This window comes from Anguilla anguilla, chromosome 5 (genome assembly GCF_013347855.1).
Source record: "Anguilla anguilla isolate fAngAng1 chromosome 5, fAngAng1.pri, whole genome shotgun sequence".
NCBI classification, from domain to species: domain Eukaryota; kingdom Metazoa; phylum Chordata; class Actinopteri; order Anguilliformes; family Anguillidae; genus Anguilla; species Anguilla anguilla.
The window spans coordinates 19,844,983-19,867,796 of NC_049205.1; the positions used below are offsets into that span (position 1 = coordinate 19,844,983).

General features: G+C 42.4%; 2 protein-coding genes across 2 annotated transcripts in view; one reads left to right on the forward strand and one right to left on the reverse strand.

Annotated features, from left to right (window-relative positions):
* Positions 1-2,994, forward strand: part of cmip (c-Maf inducing protein) — a 40,073-nt gene extending 37,079 nt beyond the window's left edge. Inside the window, exon 21 of the mRNA XM_035419947.1 lies at positions 294-2,994. Within this exon, the coding sequence (XP_035275838.1) occupies positions 294-347 (54 nt within the window). The 3' untranslated portion in view covers positions 348-2,994. The remainder of the gene's footprint in view (positions 1-293) is intronic.
* Positions 2,995-4,496: 1,502 nt separating this feature from the next.
* Positions 4,497-22,814, reverse strand: part of plcg2 (phospholipase C, gamma 2) — a 51,598-nt gene continuing 33,280 nt past the window's right edge. Inside the window, exons 17-33 of the mRNA XM_035419946.1 lie at positions 21,723-21,901; positions 20,419-20,619; positions 19,331-19,450; positions 17,713-17,893; positions 16,780-16,848; positions 16,325-16,434; positions 16,144-16,240; positions 15,844-15,910; positions 14,630-14,799; positions 13,883-13,985; positions 13,302-13,508; positions 12,680-12,825; positions 11,009-11,123; positions 8,100-8,267; positions 7,799-7,887; positions 7,025-7,221; positions 4,497-6,704 (exon numbers count right to left, since the gene is read on the reverse strand). Of these exons, the coding sequence (XP_035275837.1) occupies positions 6,662-6,704; positions 7,025-7,221; positions 7,799-7,887; positions 8,100-8,267; positions 11,009-11,123; positions 12,680-12,825; positions 13,302-13,508; positions 13,883-13,985; positions 14,630-14,799; positions 15,844-15,910; positions 16,144-16,240; positions 16,325-16,434; positions 16,780-16,848; positions 17,713-17,893; positions 19,331-19,450; positions 20,419-20,619; positions 21,723-21,901 (2,262 nt within the window). The 3' untranslated portion in view covers positions 4,497-6,661. The remainder of the gene's footprint in view (positions 6,705-7,024; positions 7,222-7,798; positions 7,888-8,099; positions 8,268-11,008; positions 11,124-12,679; positions 12,826-13,301; positions 13,509-13,882; positions 13,986-14,629; positions 14,800-15,843; positions 15,911-16,143; positions 16,241-16,324; positions 16,435-16,779; positions 16,849-17,712; positions 17,894-19,330; positions 19,451-20,418; positions 20,620-21,722; positions 21,902-22,814) is intronic.

Sequence of the window (22,814 nt, forward strand, 5' to 3'; positions counted from 1 at the left end):
CGGGCCACTGAACAGAAACGCTGCTGGGCTGGTGTAAATAGTAAAATGCCCTTTAAAATAGGATGATTTAACTTGCACAGGGTTTTAAAAGTAAAGAGGTATTCTGTGCTGCTTATTGTTGTGGTTGTGCAGTAGGGTTATAGCTTCGTTTTCTTTCATTTTTAATCCCTCCCTTCCTTCTACACTCCATTTTCCCAACCTTTTTACCTTTTTACTACATTCTTTTGCATTTCTCTCATTGCTTTGTTTTCTTTTTTCTTTCCAATAACCCCCCACCCCCCCCCCACCCACAGGCAAAGCTGCCCAATCTGAAGGAAGTGGACGTTCGCTATACAGAGGCCTGGTGATTGTACACCTATTACATTATCATCACGCTAGGACCTTCTGACATCATCCAAAATAAACCAGGACCTCATGAAATCATCCCCATAGCAGGATAGACTGACATCATACCTGACACTAGGACCTTTTTGATGTCGGCCTCACAAAAGGACCCCGTGACATCATCCCGACCATGCACATCTTTATCATCCCAGGACCTTATGATGTCATCCCCAAAAGCAGGACCGTATGACATCGTTGCCACGCCAGGACCCTGCGATATCATGCCGACCCCAGGACCGTCTTTCTTGTGACATCAATGCCAAAAGACGTCTCTGCAGTGAGATGCGTCAAGTGCAAGTTTGGGTTTTTGTGAGCGGGCTACCGCTCCTTCGTGCACAAAACTCTGACCTTTTGACCCGAGGCCCTCACTGCCCCCAGCGGCTCCACGCCGTCCACATGGAGCAGAGAGCGACAGGCTGGGGATTCCACTTCCTCCGCTTTTCCTGTTCAGGAAGCTTTGGTTCGAAAAAAACCCACACCTCACTTTCATTTGTTCAGGACCTGGCGAGCCTGAAAAATCCCCAGACGAGTCCTGGTGCTACGGCAGTGTCCTTTTCAAAAGAGACTATTTCAGTTTGAACCACAGCGAGTTGAGAATTGTGTCCGGTTGTGAGAATTTAACGCTCGTGTTTTTTTCCCCCCTGACCTGGATGCCAGTCTTGTTTGTTCAGGTTGTCCAGTGGATGAAGTTCCACTCTAGGCATATGAAACCGCAGTGAAATACTGTGTCTGTCTCCCTCCCGCACTTTCCCACTGTCTCCATCAATTTCTATTGACTTGAATGAACATATTTTTCCAGACATCTCTGCTTTCATATACTGTGTGTTTATATATAGAATATATATTCTTGTTTTGACATTTTTCATCTGAAGTTGGGTGTTCTGCCCAGTCGCCTAACATACATTTGAAAGGATTTTTTTTCTTTATAGAAAATAGTTTTATTTCCAGTGTACATAAATCTCCCCCCGTATTTAAAAAAAAGGGTTATGTAGGAGGTGGTCTGGTACTACCTTTTATTTCCGCATTTGTCTCAACTCTTTACTCTCTGCGTCTCCTTTTCTTTCTTTCTGCTCTGGTTACAGTCTGTGGAAACTTTGCTCACAAGTACTGCATAGTCGTTCCTTCATTGTGCATTTCCTGTCTGATTGGCCATTTTAGCGTGAGCCTTTTCTCTGATTGGCTGTCCAGTGACCAACAAGAAAAATCAAAGGTCTGAGGAACAGAGGAAGAAGTAGACAAACAAGTCATTTTCTCTGTAATCAGTCAAGACCAAACTTATTTTTCATTTATTGTATACGCTTTTTATATACATATATCATGTGTATATAAATGTATAAATATAAATGTATATATTTTCCCTCTCTCCTTCTACAGGAGACAGCTGTTGCCTTCATCTTCAGGGTGTGTGTGTGTTTGCATTGCGTATGCACGAGTATGTGCGTGCGTACGTGCGTGTTTTCCACAGCAGGGGCACTAATTCTCTTTCAGCTGTTACGGTGCTTCTGCTGTTCAGTCTTTTAATCTTATGTTTTAGCGGTTTGAGTTGATCATTTCAGTCAGATGTATTGCTTGTGCTTTTGCATGTACATCAGCTTCTGTTATGTTTTAATTTTATAATATTTCTGTCAAGTGTGGAGTCCGATGACGCCAGGTGCAGCTTCTTGTTAGGACAGAGACTGTTTTGGGGTGACACTGTACATTCATGCATATAAGTGTGTGTCTGTGTGTGTCTGTGTGTGTGGGTGGATGGGTGTGTGTGTGGGTGTGAGTGTGTGTGTGTAATGAAGTACACGTGTTTGCGTTCATATTGCCCTGTGATGGGAGAAGCTGTTTGTCCATAACATTAACATTGTGCATCAGTCAGAGAAATTCATTACTGTTTTGTGTACACATACACATACCAACACCCAGCAGACATATACTGTTTCCTAAGCAAGGAGTCTTTTCCGAAATCCTTCGGTCATTGTTGATTTACAGCACACATATTTGCAATGCCGTTTGACCACACTAGCAGACATGGGGGTGTGTATGTTGGTGGGCGTTTAGTTCCTCTGAACTGAACACTTCAAAGAAGGTTTCTCAACAGTCACCATAAGGGAGGATGTTGAGAGGTTTTTTCATTTCATCGTAACGGAATTTTTTTTTCTTTGGTCTGTTTGCTGTATCTAACCTGTGGATCTCCTTCATTTAGACCCTCTAAGCCCCGGTCAGTCCAATTCCCCTTTATCAGAGTGAATTCGGCAAGGGTTCCTCTCTGACTTCGGCTTTTCTGTGGCCCGAAGTGTCACTGGGTGGACTCGTGTCTTAATGTTGGGCCTGTGGCCCTGTCCTTCCCCACCAGCCCCACCCCCTCCCTGTCAACCCCGCCCCTCCCAGCAAAGCTGTGTGTGTGTGTGTGTGTGTGTGTGGAAAAAAAAGACAAATTTTGTAAAGATTGTCAGCAAAAACATCAGTTGCGTCTCTCCTGGCAGCTGCCGCCGCCTTCGTTCTGTGACTGCCATCCTCGGGAAAAGACAGAATAAAGACGAGGCGATGGAGGGAGGAAGAGAGGAAAATAAGCAATGTGAAAAGTAATTTCAAGCAAAATAAATGGTCTGTGAATATGTTTCATACTTGTGTCCTGCTACCATTATTTGATTAGGGTCTGATTCACAAAAACTTTTAGCCCATGCAAAACCAATAACATGACCATTGATTCGTCATGGTATTTGTTTTGCAGCACTCATTGGTTCTGTTATTAGTTTCATGTGTGCTAAAAGGACATGCTAAAGGTCTCAGAAAATCAGGCCCTTGGACTGAGTGTCATTCCCTTCCCCTGTTTCACTGTTTGCAAGTAAAATAGGCATTTATTTTCTCCAGTTTGGTGAGTTCAGAAATTTCTCAATTTAGTGGCCACAGTGTAAAAAAATGAGGAAATACTTGCTTTTCTTTGTAATTCATACATTTTGACTGAATCCATCCATATTTCTTCACCACAACCACTCTTTTCAACCAACAAACCCCTCTTTTGAAATTATACCTACCCAATTGCTGTCTTTTCATCAGTGTTTGAAGCTCACAAAAAAGATGGCTGTATACACACACAAGCATGAAGGAAAGGACGTGGACTTCAGATGTGCATTAATTAATGATCCACAGCTGACCATGATTGGCTGGAGCAACTTTGTGGCATAAGCACTACATTTGGTCAGAAGAGCTGAAAGTCACTTCTAATCTTTGGAGAATATCAGGCCTGGTGAAGCACACTGCCTGTCATGGCTGGGATTTGTTTGAGTGTAATGTCACAGGTTACAAATGCTGGCTGTGAAGACCCGAGGTGGCCATCAACTAGCACATTCATACCTTTATCGATCATATTAAAGCCTTGATCTTTGGTAAGCAGGCCCCGATTCTCTTTTTGTTTTCATGAACAGTCAAAAAAGCTAATCTATCCCAAAAACATTTAACCAATATCCAAGGCCTGTGCACTTTTTAAATTCAATAATTGAGGTACATTTATTTTGATGCTTCGGGAAAAAAACCATTCACAATCTACAGATCTACAGCAACAACCCCCACACACTTATTGAAAGAACCATAAAATATGCTAACACTACTGCCCTCCAGGACTGGGCCCTGTTTCATGCATGTGGCTAACTCAGTTAACCTGATTAGTTTGTTGACATTTTTGGATTAAGTCAGGATTTTTAGTTTTAGGAAGCAAGTTCACAATTTTGCCAGATTTTTTGCAACAGTCATAAAACCAAACCTGTGAAACTGCAGGTTTATGCTGAAATTAGCTGGATGACATGAACAAAGCCCATAAGCCACAAGGTGAAATCACACACACATACACCAACAATAGCAGAAATGAACGCAAGGTTCTTGTCAATGAACGAGCCATCATTGTAAGAAGAGAATTTGGAAGGGAACGTGTTAGAGACCAACAAGATCCTTTAAGGCACTCGTACGATTGTCTTTAGGAGTGCTACTAATTATTTACCTCCAGCAATTAATAGACATGCATATTGCCAGCTCGGAGCAAAGCGAGCCCTAACAGTGATGCAAACATTGCAATGAGCTCCACTTCCTTGCACAGGTACATTTTTATACACTGTTGGCGATGCAAAAAATTCAATAATAAACTTTATTTGTTCATTTGTTTCATACATAAAATGCAATGCAAAGTGCTTCACATTTGAGGACAAAAATAAAAGCCAAATTAAACTCACAAACAGGATACAAGATTACACAATAAATACAGTAGTAAAATGAGGAAATTTAAACAATGGCAGAGACAAAAATCTAAGAAAATGAGAAAATGGCTATTGGCTAAAAAAACATAAGTAAAGCCACAGTATAGCCTAAGGAGCAATCAGGGAAGTGTACCTTGCAGTCAAAAAGCTTTTCCTGGCCATGTAAGGAAGGAAGGTTTCTATGCAGGTAAAGACATCATATGCAAGAAGGTTTCACCCCGGTAAAATGTACATAATCCCTAATAAATAAATGTTTTCATAGCATTTCCAAATGTCTTGTGAGATTAACCACTAACTTGTACATTACCGAGTTGAAAATGTAGGCTTTGAATAAAGACGATATTTTTTCAGTATGTTTTTATATTCAGCTTTGACATGCTGCCAACTCCTTTTGCAGCTGCTGTCACATGCCCTGAAAAATAAGTGGTGACATTTCAGAAAGCGCGTGAAGTTTTCTTACTCAAATATGTCCTCTCCAACATAGGTTACATTATGAGAGCTCAAAAAAATATTGGAGAAAAATAACAGAGGTCGACGCCGCCTCCCTTTGTGCCAATAGAAGGAGTATGATCTGTTTTTGCCGTGCGATTCATCTCTCCGTTATAGAAGAGCAGGTGCTCGAAGTTATTTGATATGATTCGATCCTAGTTAAACAAATCGAATCCTAATTCACGTTTGTGCAACACAGTAAGCCCAAATTTAATTCGATAATTAGATGAGACACGCATCAAATTATCTTGGATTGCTTAAATCGACAGGGCCTATGTGAAACAGGGCCCTGGTGCTGGAGATCCCTAGGGGCTCATTTATAAAACGGTCTTACTATCAAATGATATCTCCATTAGTGGCATTCGCAGAAAACTTGAGCTAAGCAGTTATTTACGAAATCCTACTTAGACGTGGATATGACCGTATCTTCCAGTTTATACCAGACGAAAGACATAACTGCTGGCTATAGGGTTGGCAGCCACCCGAACGGGCTCCACGTAAGCCCTGAAGGGGGCTGTACTCGCGCTTTCAGAATAAAACTTGATAATCAATTTCAGGCATGAAGAGCGCAAGATGTCTTCGCATGCAACCTTATTCATGAGGAAATGATTGTTATTGGCCGCGTTTATAAGACTGGGTAAGCACAACTTGGGAAATGATCTTAAGATTACATTCATGCTTAAATCCTAAAACATTTGTATGGATGAGACCCCTGGTCTATGGTTTGACTTTCAGTGTGAATTGTGCTTCTGTCGGTGGAAAATGGAGGCGTATCCATTCCTCTCAGTACCTCCACCTCTGAATTCACCATTAAATTACAAACTTTTAGCCGGTACCATTTATCCAGAGTGCACATGAAAATAAGTGCACCCACCTGAGATATTTCGGCCTCAATGACCCTGACCTGGCTAACACTCCCAGGCCGCGGAGAGTATACCTGTAACCTCAAAATCAAGCGTTGCTATATTCCAAGCTGTTGTCACAATTGACCACTATTGCACTTTGATCACCTATAAAAAAAACTATAAAGTATAAATTCTACTGGTGTTCTGTCAAAACAACCATTATTGTGTATAACCTGAGAATTATGTCATTGTACTGATTACATACATGTAAATATGTACCGAATGTAGGAACAATATCCTCATCTTACTCTGACAGCAGTTTAAAGTAGAGGCAGCTGGCAGATCGCATTTCAGACAGTGGAGATGCTCTCTCCAACTTACGGCAGCGATAAGATAGGATTATAAATTCAAATGGAGAGAAAGACAAAAAAGTACTATATTTATTTAAAATAACAAAAATGGTGTCAAATAAGTTCACACAATAAAACTTAAGCAAAGTCCAAACAATAGTGACTGCGAGTTGATTTTAGGTGTGTGTGCAGAGGTGCTTCGCCTCATCGGATCTGTATTTAAACTTGTTTACTTTGGCGTATAAAACGGAAGCAGGTCTGCAGCAGAGCAGAACGGCATCATATGCATGTACTAGGAACGCACAACATTCGGGAGCAGAGAGAGTGGGGGGGGGGCAGAGCAGGGAGGCAGTCTGGTTCATGAGTAAAACCTGCTATTGTCGATCTTCTTATCCTTCATCCTGCAGATAGACAAACAGACAGAATTTTAGTAAATGCTAACATTGCAGATTGTGATGAAATGAAGATTATTATTATTATTTTATAACAATACTATTACTACTAAGAAGAAGATTATTATTATTATTATTATTATTATTATTATTATTATTATAATTATTATTAAAGTAGTTGTAGGTAGTGCTGTTTATAGTTTTTCATTTATTTATTGTTTCAAGGTCTTGTTCTGGGACGATTTGCTGGGAAATTCCTTCATGGGGAAATTTGTGACGTTGTAACATTAAGGTAACCCTGTCCCAGACCTCAACATGCGTGCACTCACTTCTGTCTGCAGGTGTCCTGGATCTTGTGCAACTGGCTCTCGTTGGTACTGAACTCTCGGATGAGGTCATCGCGTTTATGCGCTGGGGCAGACCGCTGCAGGCCAGTGTGGCTGTCATACAGGAAGAGCTCGTTGCCCAGCTCCGCCTGCCTCCTTCTCAGCTGGTTGAAAGATGAGTATAGCTCCTCCTCTGCTTTCTGAGTGGATCACAAAGACAATGACATCATCACCACATGTGACATTATCATCCACACTCCCATCCACCACGCACTAAGAGATACTAGTCCCTGTTAACACATGCTACAGAGATAACAACTATTAATACTGCATACAATTGTACACAGATTGTACCCAGCATGTAAATGACATCATCACCCATTTGACCACACAATTAGCAGAACCAGGTCTCCTAAGGCCAGTTCAGGTCTAAAATCCGTCAGTGGATGAAATGGTTTTAAAATGTTCTCAACACTTCTTGGCATCTTGTAAACTACCAGCAACTACTGTGGTCCCTGAAATTCAACATGTAAAATCTTGAATCCAAAGTTAAAAGACGAGACAGATCTGCTCAAACACTCATAACTTACAGTCATTTAATTTGTTAAATGTTCTTTTGATATGGACTGTGCAGTGTACTTAAAGAGTTAAAGATTTCATTATTAAAGCAGGTCATTTTTGTCTCATCTGCTGTGGCAGTTTTGGTCTACGCTGGGTTTTCATGAGCAGTCCAATTGAGAGATATGCTCCCAGCTCAGAGGGCCTCTCCAAACCTACCTCCACTGGCTCCACGTCAATGTAAACCAGCAGGGACGCAAGCTCAATAGTCTCACTGAAACCATTCTTCAGTGGAACCGATCGATAACCTGGGAATAGAGGAGGTGATAAGTAAGAGTGTGTGTTCAGGGGTGCCTTTAAAGGGGGAAGTTAGTACGATTTCAATGGCCCTGACTGATAGGGGCCCTCAAAAAAAATTAGAGCATAGGATTTCTTGAAGTCCCAATGTGAGATCTTTTGCTGGGGCCAAAAATCCCTAGAGGCGCCTCAGTGTGTGTGTGCATTTAGGGGTATCTCTCACCTGACCGGATGCCTTTAACAGGAAAGGTTGCCTGGGCTAGGAAGTTGGGGTCAGAGAACATGTCCTCCTCATTGACTACAAAGCGCAGGAAGGTCAACTCTGGCTCATAAACCTGGAACTGCACCGGGTCCGGAGGGGCTGGCCACACTGGATTCAGCCCGTTATCATCTGAAAACATGCGGGGAACAGGATTGAGACACCACACACAGGAGTGAGTGTACCCCACACACACACACACACACAAATGCATGTGGACGCAAGCACAGATGCACAGGAGACAGGAGTAGGGTTGCAAAGGGTCGGAATATTTCCAGTAAATTTCCGGAAATTTTGGAAGGGAAGTTAAGCTCGGGAATTTTGCACAATTTCAATATAAAAATCTTACCTTTTAATAGTGAACTTATTTAGGGGGGGAATGCACATAAAAAGCAACACTAGGTCTTATGGCATGTTTTGGTTAAAAGGATTCCCATTTAATTGAATTGCAACCATGCACTGCATTCAGCAGCGCACTCTTCCGTCACATGTACTGATAATTTGCCAGCATCCCTTTAAAGGTGCAGTGTGTAGAATTTAGTGGCATCTAGCGGAACGGACCTGGCAGAAATTGAATGTAATATTCAAAAGTATGTTTTAATTAGTGTATAATCCCAAGAAAATAAGAATTGTTGTGTTTTCGTTACCTTGAATGAGCCCTTTATATCTACATAGGGAGCGGGTCCTCTTCCACAGAGGCCGCCATGTTGCACCGCCATGTTTCTACAGTAGCCCAGAACGGACAAACGGCACTAGAGAGGGCGCATTTGTGATGCCTGGGTACCTTCCAAAATAGCTGTGTGTAATACCACACGTGTTGTTTACGGCGTTGTTGTCCTTTTTAGTACAGTCTGGCTTGATTGACAATCCATTTATTCAGCAGGAGAGAGTATAAGCTTTATAACGATGGATAACATGTCTAGCGTTTCATTGGTCAGCGTAATGGAAAGTTTTGTTATCATCGCGTTCACTTACGAATTCACTCTGTGGTAGCAGTAAAATACGCTGCACCTAATGAAAAGTTGTTAACAATTTTTCGTAATTTCTTGGAAAATACTATTATTATTGAGGACTTCTTGGGCATAGCTAAGTCATATGTTTGCTGATAGACCTAGCTGACATCGTTTTCTGGTGTAAGACAGAAGCGGATAGAAATATATCATTGATTTACTCTGTCTCTATCTATTGAAAACAGATAAGATTTCATCATTGCTATGTAAGTATTACTGCTCAAAATATTTTGGTTATATACGTTATTTTTGAAATTGAGTGTCTTTACATAGGTTAGTGGTATTTTATAATGAGGATATTTCACACTGTAATGTAAGCGTTAGTAGTGTAATAGTTTTTGTGACGCACCATGTCTTTCTATGATTTACCATGCAAAGCAGCTAACGTTAGCTAACTTTAGCAATAAAATGCTACCACAATTCGGAACAATTAACAATCATAATCGCTATCTTGTAAGCTATGACCTATAGTTTTACAGACTAAATAACTAAATACAATTTATAAATCTATCAAGGAACCTCATCACTTGACACTTGGCTACTCGATGCTGTCGTAGATGATGACATAATTTTTGGAACTTACAGGCCTCCGTAGCTTCTCCTACGTCATTGGAAAGGGAGGGGTGAGGGGGGGTATTCAGTTGGTTGCAATCTGCAACCTCACCGCTAGATGCCACAACATTCTACACACTGCACCTTTAAATAGGAATTCAGTAAAATTACAACCCTCTGCACGCACAGTGCATTCTCCCATCAAGTGTGCAGCCCACATTACTGCCAACACTACTGCACTGTCTGAGCCAAAGGACTACATGCTTTCAGGTAAGTTTTGATTATATTAATGGAGTGAATATATTTTATATTTTTTATATTTCAGTTAACCGGCAGATAGTAGCCTAATGCAAAGTACACAGTTTATACCTTGTTAACACCTTCTGCTAGCTAGCTGTTACCATGTGATGCTGCTTGATTGAGCATGCTAATTGATGAGTTTTAATTCATCTATTTGCATTCATTCTTTATTGTAAAACATTTATTTTATAAATGAGTTGTTCAATTTAAACCCTAAGGCATATTCTGAATTGTTATTTCATTATGTTTTGTTTTCATCATGGAAAAAGGGGTCGTAAGGTATATTTTTCGTTGACTAAATTAATGCCGTCTGATAAGTAGGATATTTTTATCGCTGTGAAGCGGCATGGAGACGTCGTATAAATATTGGTCATTTTGGACAAGCAGTTAGCCTCTCTCCAAAACTTCCCGTCTTTGGTCACGTAGTGTGCTGCCGACGTCACCTGGCACTACTCACGGTATGCTGCTCATCACTAGAACCGCCGGGTCAACTGACCCCTTGCACAGTAAAATGGGATGTATTTTATTAATGTTTATTCCACATGTCTGTCATTCCTTGACTTTTTCTAAAAACTTGTGCTTCAACTATCTATGTAAATAGAATTCTCGGAAGACTGTTTTTGGAGGTTTTTTTAGGTGTTAAGAGAAAAGTCTTTTTTTTTTGAGGGGGGTCATTAGGGAATGTTTGCAATTATGTCTGCTTATGGTATGGTAAAAGGTTTGTTTCTATCTGCATATGACATGGTAAATGCAGCCTGAGCAAATAGGGCTATATTTCCATTTTATTCCCGTTATTTCATGTTAATTCCCATAAATTCCCGTTAATTCCCATGGAAAATTTCCATCCTTGAATATTCCCGGAATTTTGCAACCCTAGACAGGAGTAAGACAGGAGTACAACACACGCACCCATACAAATGGTAAATAAATTACAGTACACATCAGCAAAGTGAAAACACAGCAGAACACAGCGTGGTACCCTCCACCCCCACCAACCACCCCCTTCCTCACGTCGGACGATGGTCTTGAACTTGCAGTCTTCCGTGTTGAATCCACACAGCTCTATCTCCACAAAGGGGCTAACAATACTGCGGCCTGGCTTGGGCAGGTGCCTGGCTGCAATCACCTACAGGGGGTACCAGAGAGCCAGTTCCACACTGCATTTCTTCATAAACATGGAGGACAGTGTAATGCCATTCAGAGGTATCTTAACATTTTACGACATCTGTTGCACTTTGCAGCTCTGTCCTAAGTTGATAGAGATGATGTAATGTTGTGGTTTTCTTTAGTGAAATGTTTCAGCACCAAAAATGGAACATCATGTCAAAACCGCTTTTTTAGCTGGATAAATATTAGTTGTCACACCTCATTATTCACCATACATTGAGGTGGACATGTTTTTTAATGCATAAAGAAGAAAAAATGGGAACAAAAGATTTATAATTGATGTTATCGGAGTATACTGTAAGTAGCGCCCATATGAAAGTTCCCATTGACTTCCATTTGTTTTTTTCAGCTGGTAACAGGCTAAGCACTCATCTGTAGCAAAACTACCCATAATCCATTCACAATGAATGGACGATTTGCTAATTGCTACCATTCATTTATACTTTATGGCTAATGCTATGACCTGACCAGTCTCTGCAAAAAATGTCTCTCATATATCACATGTGTGGAGTTTGTCAGCAGGGTCAAAGGGCACTGCAAATGGGTAGGTTCAGTGACTAGGGATCACAGAATTGTTTAAGAACTAGAAAGGAACTTTGCCATCTCAAAATAGAGCTTTTTCCAAGGCCCATAGTTTTTTTCTGATTGGTCAATGTGATATGTCACATGAATATGTTCGTTTTGCTACTTTTGCAGTGTAATAGCATCCACTGTAGTTTTTAGCTAGCAACAACTGCTAAATTACACAAAGGATCAATCAATACCAATATCAATACCAACCGGAGGTGCGGTAGATAGCACACCTGTTGATAATACCAATGGTAGCTCGATAAGCATTTTTTTAAAAATAAGACTGACATGTGACACAGGTGATAAAACTGTGAAGCCATAATGGTTGTCTCGTGGCCCTGTCATTGGTTTTGTTCTTAACCAATCAGAGATTAGTGTGCCTAGTCAATACAATCCATCCATTCATCCATTTTCTATACCCGCTTATTCCTGGTCAGGGTCACAGGAAGTGCTGGAGCCTATCCCAGCATGCATTGGACTAGAGGAAGGAATACACCCCGAACAGTTTTCCAGTCCATCACAGGACACAGACCATACACTCACACACTCATACTCACACACTCATACCTCAACTCAATTTAGACTGTCAATGCAAGTGGACAAGTGATTTCTGATCATATTTTTCTTTTTTTTGTTCATGCCTGGAAAATTTTTTGTTCCAGGAAAATGTTATTGCCCGCTTCTATTGATTACCACAGTGTGAGCTTGATGAATCTGTACAACATTCATAGAAAATACATGGCTGAGCTCATCAGTAATACTATTATCAGCCATGGCAGCCATCTTGCAGAAGTACTGAATTGAATAGGGTTAAATGGAACCATGAGACCACGCTTCCTTTCTAGTTCTTATACAGTTCTGTGCTAGGGATCTGTAGGTGAAGTCAGTGGGCAGGGTCAGTGGGTGGGCAAGGGCAGTGCTACAGAAGGGTAGGTGGGGCCTTACTCGAACTGTGATGATGAATTTGACTTTCTTCTTGTCCGGTTGTGGGTATGGATCATAGCTGTCTGAGCGCATCATCTCGGACTGCAACACATACCCCGTCTGTCCATTCAGACGGAAGAGGGCGCTGTTCATCTGCATGCACTTGTCTGAGTATACACCGAAACACAAAAGAAATCTGATTACACAACAGTAAAATGCACAGAAATCCTGCAAAGCAGTTGCATGCACAGATAACTCCACAACTAGCTTAACTCTCACAGCAACACAACTCCACACAATACCCCATGCTTCACACACACACACACACACACACACACAGTTTCCCAGTACATACTGTATAGTTAATCCCTCTGCAGTATGCTGGTGGAAATTCCAGCTTGGTTCCAGCCTGGTTTTAAGCTGGTCTAGCTGGTTTGAAGCTGGTTTGGAGATGGTCACGGTGGCGACAAGATGGTTGAGATAGCAACAATGCTGGCAATACAACGTCCAGCTGCCGGGCCAGTTTGGTACAGACAACAGACCATCACCAAATTCCAGATGGTATCCAGCTGGAGCAGAGGCTGGTTCAAGCTAGATTCCATCATATGCTGGTAGCTGAAATTTCCACCAGGGTGAGACTCACCGCCAGTTTGGAAGTTGAGCGCCACCATGTGGCAGCCACAGAGCCAGAAAGGGTAGGGGTCATAGTTGGAGGAGTCCACGCGCTGGCCCTTGGGGTAGATACGGCTCAGAGCTTTGCGGTTGTACTTGAGGAACTCCTTTGCTCGGCCCCGCACCACCGGTGCCTTGTTCTCTACGAAGGAGCGGATCTCCTTGTAGGTGAAGCTCTCTGAGAAAAGGCAATGGACCAATCAGAAACATGTGTGCTTTTGTGAGTAGTAGGTGCATGATTGCATGCGTGTGTGTGTGTGTGTGTGGTACACTCGTGTCTCAATCCTGTTCCCCGCGTGTGTTTTCAGATGACAACGGGCTGAATCTAGTGTGGCCAGCCCTTTCGAACCCGGTGCAGTTCATGGTTTATGAGCCAGAGTTGACCTTCCTGCACTTTGTAGTCAATGAGGAGGACATGTCTGTGTGTTATTTCCATGGTGAATGTATACATGTAAAAAGCAGTGAGACATTGCTTGTTGTCCACAGTGTTGAGTGTGGTTCAGGGTGTTAAATGTGGTTCATGTTGAGTGCAGTGTTGTCTGAACACCGTACCAAAGCATTCCTTCTCTTTGCTGCGGGGCGTGCAGTACACCACCAGCTCAGACATCTCAATCGCAACCTCGTCCTTCTTCTCGTTCTCTTTCTGTTTGGTGATCTGAGGAGACCAGACAAAGTCCTTTTAGGCTGAAATTCCCATTCCAGAATAATTTCCACCTCTTGAGGGGTTGTGGAAGTGGAAACAATCCACTTTGTAGATTTTCACAACTACAGCTGGATCAGAGGCACAGACAAAAAGGTGTCCTCTGTTTGGATAATTATTCGGCCAGGTCTTATTGCTGTGGCATTGTCAAATCCAGTCCCATTCCTGTGTACTCCCTGTCTACTGACATAAACTATACTAGTTATCCCACTTACACATGAACTTAAGTTGCAGTTTAATGTAAGTAAATTACACGATCACAAGTTATACAAAAAACTCATCTGTGATACTGCTTGAATACATTTTCTTTGTTTCAAGTTTTTTTTGCACAGCTATTATGTACACTACTTTTTGATGCGTTTTACTGATGGTGTTAATGTTATTTTATCAGTTTAAGCACAGCTCTGGGGCCACGGATGAAAGATAGATAACACATTCACGCTGGTGTGAAGACTGCTGATTGACATACACAGCCCTTGTTAAATTTACTGCACGAATAAATCGAATGAATGCAAGCAGGTTGGTTCGTTGCGCAGATAGGCAGAAAATGGCACAAAGGCAGAAGCGGAGAAAGCAAAGGAGGAAGTGAGGTCACTGGCCTTGTACTGCTTGCTGATCTCTCGCTGGGCGGCGTCCCATGCCACCTGGTGCCACTCGAACAGGTCCTCCACTGTATCCGTGGCGATGTCCAATGGCAGCATGGTGTCGTCCTCCTTCAGCTGCAGCGTGAGCACGTACGACATGCCGTTCTTGGCTTGCCCTGCCCTCACTGTGGGTATTCAAAAACAGCTCTGCTCAATCCACTACACTATATCATACGCTCTACTTAGGCACGGATAGGTAGCTTTGCTGATACATGTACCTGAAAAACACATTTGCGTGTATTCACATCCATGCATTTGGAATGTATTTGCAAGCACACATACACAAACATATATATACAGTAAACTCCATAATGTTCGGATAAAAGACTTTTTAGATTTGTAATCTAAAGCCTACCACACTCTTTGTGATTTCTGAGCTCACCAATGCTCTCTTTCTTCTAAATGATGTTCCGAACAGTTGGTTTCAGTTAGCCTAAGGTTTGGCCTATATCTCTGACTGATAATAGCCGCATAATAGCTTCTTTGACTTTTATTCACATAAATGCCAATTACAGACTCCAAAGGCTATCAAAAGGCTACAATCAAAACTACATACTGAAAGCTCCATTATACTAACTACTAAGGAAGCAACTGAACACACAACTAATCAGAAACAACTGTGACGCCATTTGTACCAAACATTATGATGGCCTGAATATTTAGAAAAAGTGCTTTAAATTCTACATGGTGAAATGTATAAAAATACCATTAAACAGAAGCTGAGAATGTGCACTTTAACCACATGTGAATTGTTTGATTACAAATAAAAAATTGTGGAGTACAGAGCCAAATCAATAAATCATATGCATGTGCTATATGTATTTCATACGTAATACAGGTTGCATGCCTTAATTTTTGTTATACCATTAACAAATGGTATAACAAAAATGATACCTGTGTCCCCTGCAAAGAAACCTACACTACCACCATTTACACTGTAGTTTATAGACACATTTATGTTGTATTTTGTAAAATAAAAAGCATATTTTAGTCATTTTCTGCCTCTCCCAAAAGTAGGCCATCCCCTGTGTGAAATCTTGGAAATGGCCCCATTTCTGTGTGTTGGTTTCATGGCCAGTGTGCTGCATGTGTGTGGCATGTTCAGCATGTGTTTAGCATGTGTGCAATGTGTGTGCAGCGTTTGGCATGTACAGCATGACAGTTCTCACCAACACTGCATTTGGAGAGCTCAACCACACCCTTACACAGGTCACCCAGTGGGTTGTCCTCTGTCCCCTGCAACAGAAATAAGAGGATGAATGCACACATATGCATGTACTTAAGTACTTCACAGTGTGAATACGCAAACACGCAAGCATTCTTTCAGTATCTACGCACAAACACATACACATATTTCATTAATAACACACAATATATAATAATATATAAACAGATAAACACTCCAGTATATAAACAAACAACAAGCATGTACACACACACGCACGCACTCTCTCTCTCTTCAGTCTCACCTGGTCTTTTGACTCCACATTCTTGTTGTTAGAGACCTCCTCCACATAGTTTGCAGGAAAAAAGTGCTGCAGCTTCCCTCCATAATCCCCCTTCCACCTGCAGTGGGCACCAGAGAGCTGTCAGCTGACTGCAGACTGTGTGCTGATTGGTAAGTTTGATCGGGATGCGCTGTAGTCTCACCAGCTGCTGGAGTCTTTGGTCACGTTATGAATGAAAGCTCCCTTGGAGAAACTGAGCTCATCTGCCCTACCTGCTCGGTAGTCATACAGTGCCTTCACAGTGCTCTGGGGCTGTGGACACACACACACACACACACACAGAAAAACACACAAGCACACATAGGCACAGATGCGCACACATGCACACAAACAAGCACATATGAAAGTAAGAATGCACGTTTACACACACACACACACACGCATGCATGAATGCACACACATTCATACACATATGTGTATACACACACACACACACAGAGAAACATCAGAAGTTGTGGTTCAGTCACAATGCCCTGGGAAACAAAGATTTCACACTATTTACTTCACAGATTTATCTTTAGTCTGCATGATCAGTGTGATTACCAGCAGTAACACTGAATCACCATGGTTACAGTCAACAGAGGTAGCATCACATACCAGGGATGGCTCAATCTCGTTGGGTTCCACATACATCTTCAGCTCATAGATGGAGGTAGAGTTTTTTTCCTGCATACAGCAATGTCAAAACCATTACCCACAATCCCTTCACACACACACATACCTTACCCAAATACACTTCAGACAAACTGCTAGACACCCCTTCTCATACTGTCTCTCTTAGACATGCTCGCTCAGATAAAGACTAGTACGGTTCAGGTATCTTTCACTGGTAAGACTACTATTTGTAAAGTACTACAAAAAAGCTAATAATTTGTTAAAACCAAAAGACTGCACAGATAACAGTACCAATGATATCTCATTAACTTATGTAGTCCCTATCTCTGACATATTCCCTTAGACCCGCTCTCTCATGTCCTTTCTCTGAGATGCAGTCTGTTAGACATGTTCTTCAATATTTCTCTGAGACAGTCTGTCAGCCATTCTCTTCGCTCAGATGTCCTCTCTCAGATCCTTTCTCTGAGACAGTCTCTCAGACACACTCTCACAGATCCTTTATCTGAGACACCGTCTCTCAGACATTCTCTTAAGTCGCTTTTCCACCATATGGTACCGGTTCAACTCGACTCGACTCTACTCAACTTTTTAGTTTTTCCATTGGGCAAAAGTTGTGGATCGTACCTGGTACCTGGTACTTTTTTTGGTATCACCTCCGTCGAGGTTCCAAGCGAGCTGAGGCGATACCAAATGGTGACATGAAATCACTGCAGACCACTGATTGGTCAGAAATGACAGTTTCATGCGGCGTCCCTATGACGAGCAGCTACATTGACGAGGTACTATCTGCAGTGGAAAACGAAGTACCTTGAGCCGGTACCATGCGGTGGAAAAGCGGCTTTAGATCCTTTGTCTGAGACGCTGTCTAACAGACACACTCTTATAATCTTCTCTTTTGCTCGGCCCATGCCTCACCTTGCTGAACCGGGCCACCAGCTCCTCGGTAACGGGGTAGCGCAGTTTGATCTTGCGGTAGAGGGGCTTCTTACGGAAGTAGTTGACGAGCTCCACCAGGCTCTCAAACTCGGTGGAGGATCCCAGGACAAACATGGAGCCCTCCTTCTGAATACGGCAGTGCTTCACTTTACCGTCACCCCTGAATCACACAGCAAAACGTCACAACCATTCACTTACAAATAAGAAACAGTGGCACACAAATAAAAGCCAATTACTCACAAAGAAGAACTAATCCCTCATAAATAAGAATACAGGGGGGTTCCGCCACAGCTACACAGCGTTTTGATACAAACACAGCGTGAACAAGGGCCTCTATCTCAAAGCGGGCTTGTTCAGCTTGTCCCCAGTAAGTACTTATAACTTTTAGCTGTGGCTAAGAGCCTCAAAAATGGTAATTTGTATGTTTTTTAGGATGTGATGTGACATGTAACTGCACAGCTAGCAATGTTACGTATCACACCACATCCTAAGGAAACAGCTACCTAGCTAACATTATTATGATAACTTAGCTGCTTTGAACTAAGATGCTTTTGACTAACATTATTAGCTATGATAGACCTAGCTGCTTTTAACTAATGTTAATGCTAGTTAAAAGCAGCTATCATAATAACACTAATTAAAAGCAGCTTTTTGCATGGGAACACAGAACACTTGGTTTTTGCCCTTGTTTTTCCCCCAGCTTACTATACAACATTTCGGCATTTTTATAATCATGATAATATACTTATAATATGAACTCTACGGAACGCAACAGATTGTTTCCCCCCATCGTGAGCGTGGCCTTCGTTGTGTGATGCGTAATGTACTATCTCTATTTTACTTTTTTACCAAAATGACACAACTGACTATGGCAGCCTAAATCTAAGTTTTGGGTACAAGGCATTTTGGTTTCTTTTTGTACTCAAAAATATGACAGGAATCAGAACCACTGATTCGATAAACAGAATTAGAATGGAACCCGGAATCTATAAAATCTGAACAATACCAAACCCTAGTTTGGACAGACCCACAAAAGCTTTTGACACACTCAAAAAGGATTAGAGGAGGAACACACCCACACAGGGTTTGGACACACAGAAGTAGGATTTGGACCATTGACAGTAAATACATGGATGAAGGGATGCTGCTATTTTCAGTGGGCGAGATGTGAGGCTGATCGTTTCTTTCGATCACTTTCTGTTCGGCCTATTGCCCAGTGGACACTGTGAATGCACAAAATTGCATAGGCGCCAAGTCTCCAGTTTGTGATGCAAAAACATGTACTCCTTGTATACGCTGTGCCTACACCATCAACATGGGAATGCAAAATCATCAATCTCCAATGTTCACTTTCTCTAGAAGGGTCATACGATGAGATATAACGCTTCAGAAGTACTTTCATTTTCAATTTGAAGACAACCCAAAAATAATGGATTTCAATGAAGAGCTTCTCTCAACTGATCCTCTTGTGCTGAGGAGATAAAAAACCTGGACCCCTGATTTGTACACAGCCACACAGGAGTGGGATTTGGACACACCTACACAAGACCAGGAAACAGATAGGGAATGACGTACAGGAAAGAGGGAGCAGCCGCACCTGAATGTGATGGCAAAGGAGTCACTGGTATCTCTCTGGCGGATGAGGAAGGCTCCGTCACGTGGGATATGCATCAGCATGTCCTCCGCCTCCCCTCTGCTCAGATTACTGTAGAACCAGCTGGATGACACAAACAGAAAGTTTACTGCACAAAACGTCACACAGACACAGACACGTATACTCACAGACACAGAGGTTAACACAAATACACTTGAGATACACACACAGAGTTTAAAACAGTACACATATGTATGCACCACACACACACACACACACACACATCTATACATAGCACACATACAGTACACAGGTTTAAACACACATACACACACATATGCACACGCAAACACACACACAAATCACAAAAAGGAAAAGGATAATATAAAGCGGTGTGTATGTATGTGTGTGTTTGTGTGTGTGTGTGTGTGTGTGTGTATGTGTGTGTGTGTGTGTGTATGTGTGCATGTGTGTGTGCGTGTGTGTGTGTTTGTGTATGTGTGTGTGTGTGTGTGTGTGCGTGTGTTTGTGTGTGTGTATGTATGTGTGTGTTTGTGTGTGTGTGTGTGTGCGTGTGTGTGTGTGTGTGTGTGCGCGTGTGTTTGTGTGTGTGTATGTATGTGTGTGTTTGTGTGTGTGTATGTATGTGTGTGTTTGTGTGTGTGTGTGCGTGTGTGTGTGTGCGCGTGTGTTTGTGTGTGTGTATGTATGTGTGTGTTTGTGTGTGTGTATGTATGTGTGTGTTTGTGTGTGTGTGTGCGTGTGTGTGTGTGCGCGTGTGTTTGTGTGTGTGTGTATGTGTGTGTGTGTGTGTGTATGTGTGCATGTGTGTGTGCGTGTGTGTGTGTGTGTTTGTGTATGTGTGTGTGTGTGTGCGTGTGTTTGTGTGTGTGTATGTATGTGTGTGTTTGTGTGTGTGTGTGTGTGTGCGTGTGTTTGTGTGTGTATATGTATGTGTGTGTTTGTGTGTGTGTGTGTGTGCGTGTGTGTGAGCGCGTGTGTTTGTGTGTGTGTATGTATGTGTGTGAGCGTGTGTTTGCGCGTGTGTGTGTATTTGTGTGTGCATGTGTGTGTATGTGTGCCTTACTCACTTCTGTGTGACGTGCTGATTAGGGCGTGGCACGGCATCAGTGAGCCGGAGGTCGAACTCCATGCAGCGGAGGGGGTTCTGGCGATAGTGCTCCACCAGGCCGTACACACTGGAGAAGTGCAGGTTTTCCGTGAGGAAATACACCGTGTGTCCCTCCTCTGACCCGGAGCGAATTCGACAGTGCTGTACTCTCCCTCCACGCCTGCAAGAAACAGCATGCACATTAAATACTACAGCATAACCTTAATACGTCCCCTTTATCCTATATTATCACCATAAAATAACATACCCCCTCCAATATCACCCTAAAATATCCTATCCCCCTCCAATATCACCCTAAAATATCCTATTCCCCTCCAATATCACCCTAAAATATCCTATTCCCCTCCAATATCACCCTAAAATATCCTATTCCCCTCCAATATCACCCTAAAATATCCTATTCCCCTCCAATATCACCCTAAAATATCCTATTCCTCTCCAATATCACCCTAAAAGACCCTATTCCTCTCCAATATCACCGTAAAAGATCCTAGTCCTCTCCAATATCACCCTAAAAGAACCTAGCCCCTCCAATATCACCCTAAAATATCCTATTCCCCTCCAATATCACCCTAAAGACCCTATTCCTCTCCAATATCACCCTAAAATATCCTATTCCCCTCCAATATCACCCTAAAAGACCCTATCCCCCTCCAATATCACCATAAAAGACCCTATCCCCCTCCAATATCACCATAAAAGACCCTATTCCCCTCCAATATCACCCTAAAAGACCCTATCCCCCTCCAATATCACCATAAAAGACCCTATCCCCCTCCAATATCACCCTAAAATATCCTATTCCCCTCCAATATCACCCTAAAAGACCCTATCCCCCTCCAATATCACCCTAAAAGACCCTATTCCCCTCCAATATCACTATAAAAGACCCTATTCCTCTCCAATATCACCCTAAAAGACCCTATTCCCCTCCAATATCACCCTAAAAGACCCTATTCCCCTCCAATATCACTATAAAAGACCCTATTCCTCTCCAATATCACCCTAAAAGACCCTATTCCCCTCCAATATCACTATAAAAGACCCTATTCCTCTCCAATATCACTATAAAAGACCCTATTCCTCTCCAATATCACCATAAAACACCCGATCATCATCCAATATCAGCCTGCTACACCCATATGGCCCCCAAATGTTATTCACAATACTCCAATATCACCCTAATGCAGGCTCGAACACCCAAACATCACTCTAATACCCCTTGATGAATATGTGTACGGGAGAGAGGGACCGGAGAGGTACCAGAAGGAGAGGGTGAAGTCCGTGACGAAGGTGTCGCTCTCCCGCACCAGAAAGGTCCCGTCGCGCCCCCCTGACTCGGCGCAGAATTCCTGCAGGAGGCGCTCTGCCGTCTGTCGGCCCTCTGACATGCGCCCGTGGAACCAGGGCTCGCCGCAGTGCAGCTCCGTAGGCCTCATGCCCTGGACAGAAGGAAAGGAGGTGAGACGCACGCGGCCATTGCACCCTCAGGCAAGGTATCCACCTGAATGGCTCCAAGAAATATCCAATTGCATAAATGGACTGCATGCTAAAAATTTAAACTGGGTAAGTCACCCTGGATAAATGTATGAATGTAGAAGATTCCAAAAGTAAAAGATGATAATAGCTTTGCATTGCATTGGTGCATTGCTCCTCCCTGTCCTCTAAGGCAATCTCCTGCTACTCCTCCAACAAGCAGACTTCCACTGTTAGAAAACATACACTTGATCTGTACAAACGCGATTTTGGAAACTGGTGGTTAAAAGAGCCAAACAGGTCACATGTTGAGAGCACTCACACCCCTCAAGTGTCCGCAACATATTTCCAACATGGACAGGTTTCATGGATCCAAGCAGGTATCTGATTGTATCTTTATACCACTGCTGTATTTACTGAATTTCTATGATTGTGCTGAGTGTGAAATTAGAAACTGTGGGAGAAACTGGTTTTCATTCAGGGACAGAAATTCAAGGACAGTGTGCAGAGGGAGACCAGAGAAGACAGACAGGAGACAGTAGACTAGAGACAGGACTTTGCATAGCACTGCCCTGCACTGACACTTTCTTCCCTCACTGCATGGAAATATCCAGACTAATACATGAATCCACTGAGGAGAAGGTAGCACTAACTCGCTCTTCATGCAAATTAGCTAGCAGATATTTTAATAATATTCTTCTGTGTTCCTTTGTCTGTTAATGCTGTTCTGCTGCACCTGAAACATTGTAACCATGTTTCATAGTCTGAGTGAAGTTTGGTCTACAAGATCTTAAATTCTGTCAGATTACTACATATAAGTAATCAGCCACTGTAGAAAAAATATATTCAACAATGGTAAGCCACACAGTTAAGAAACCA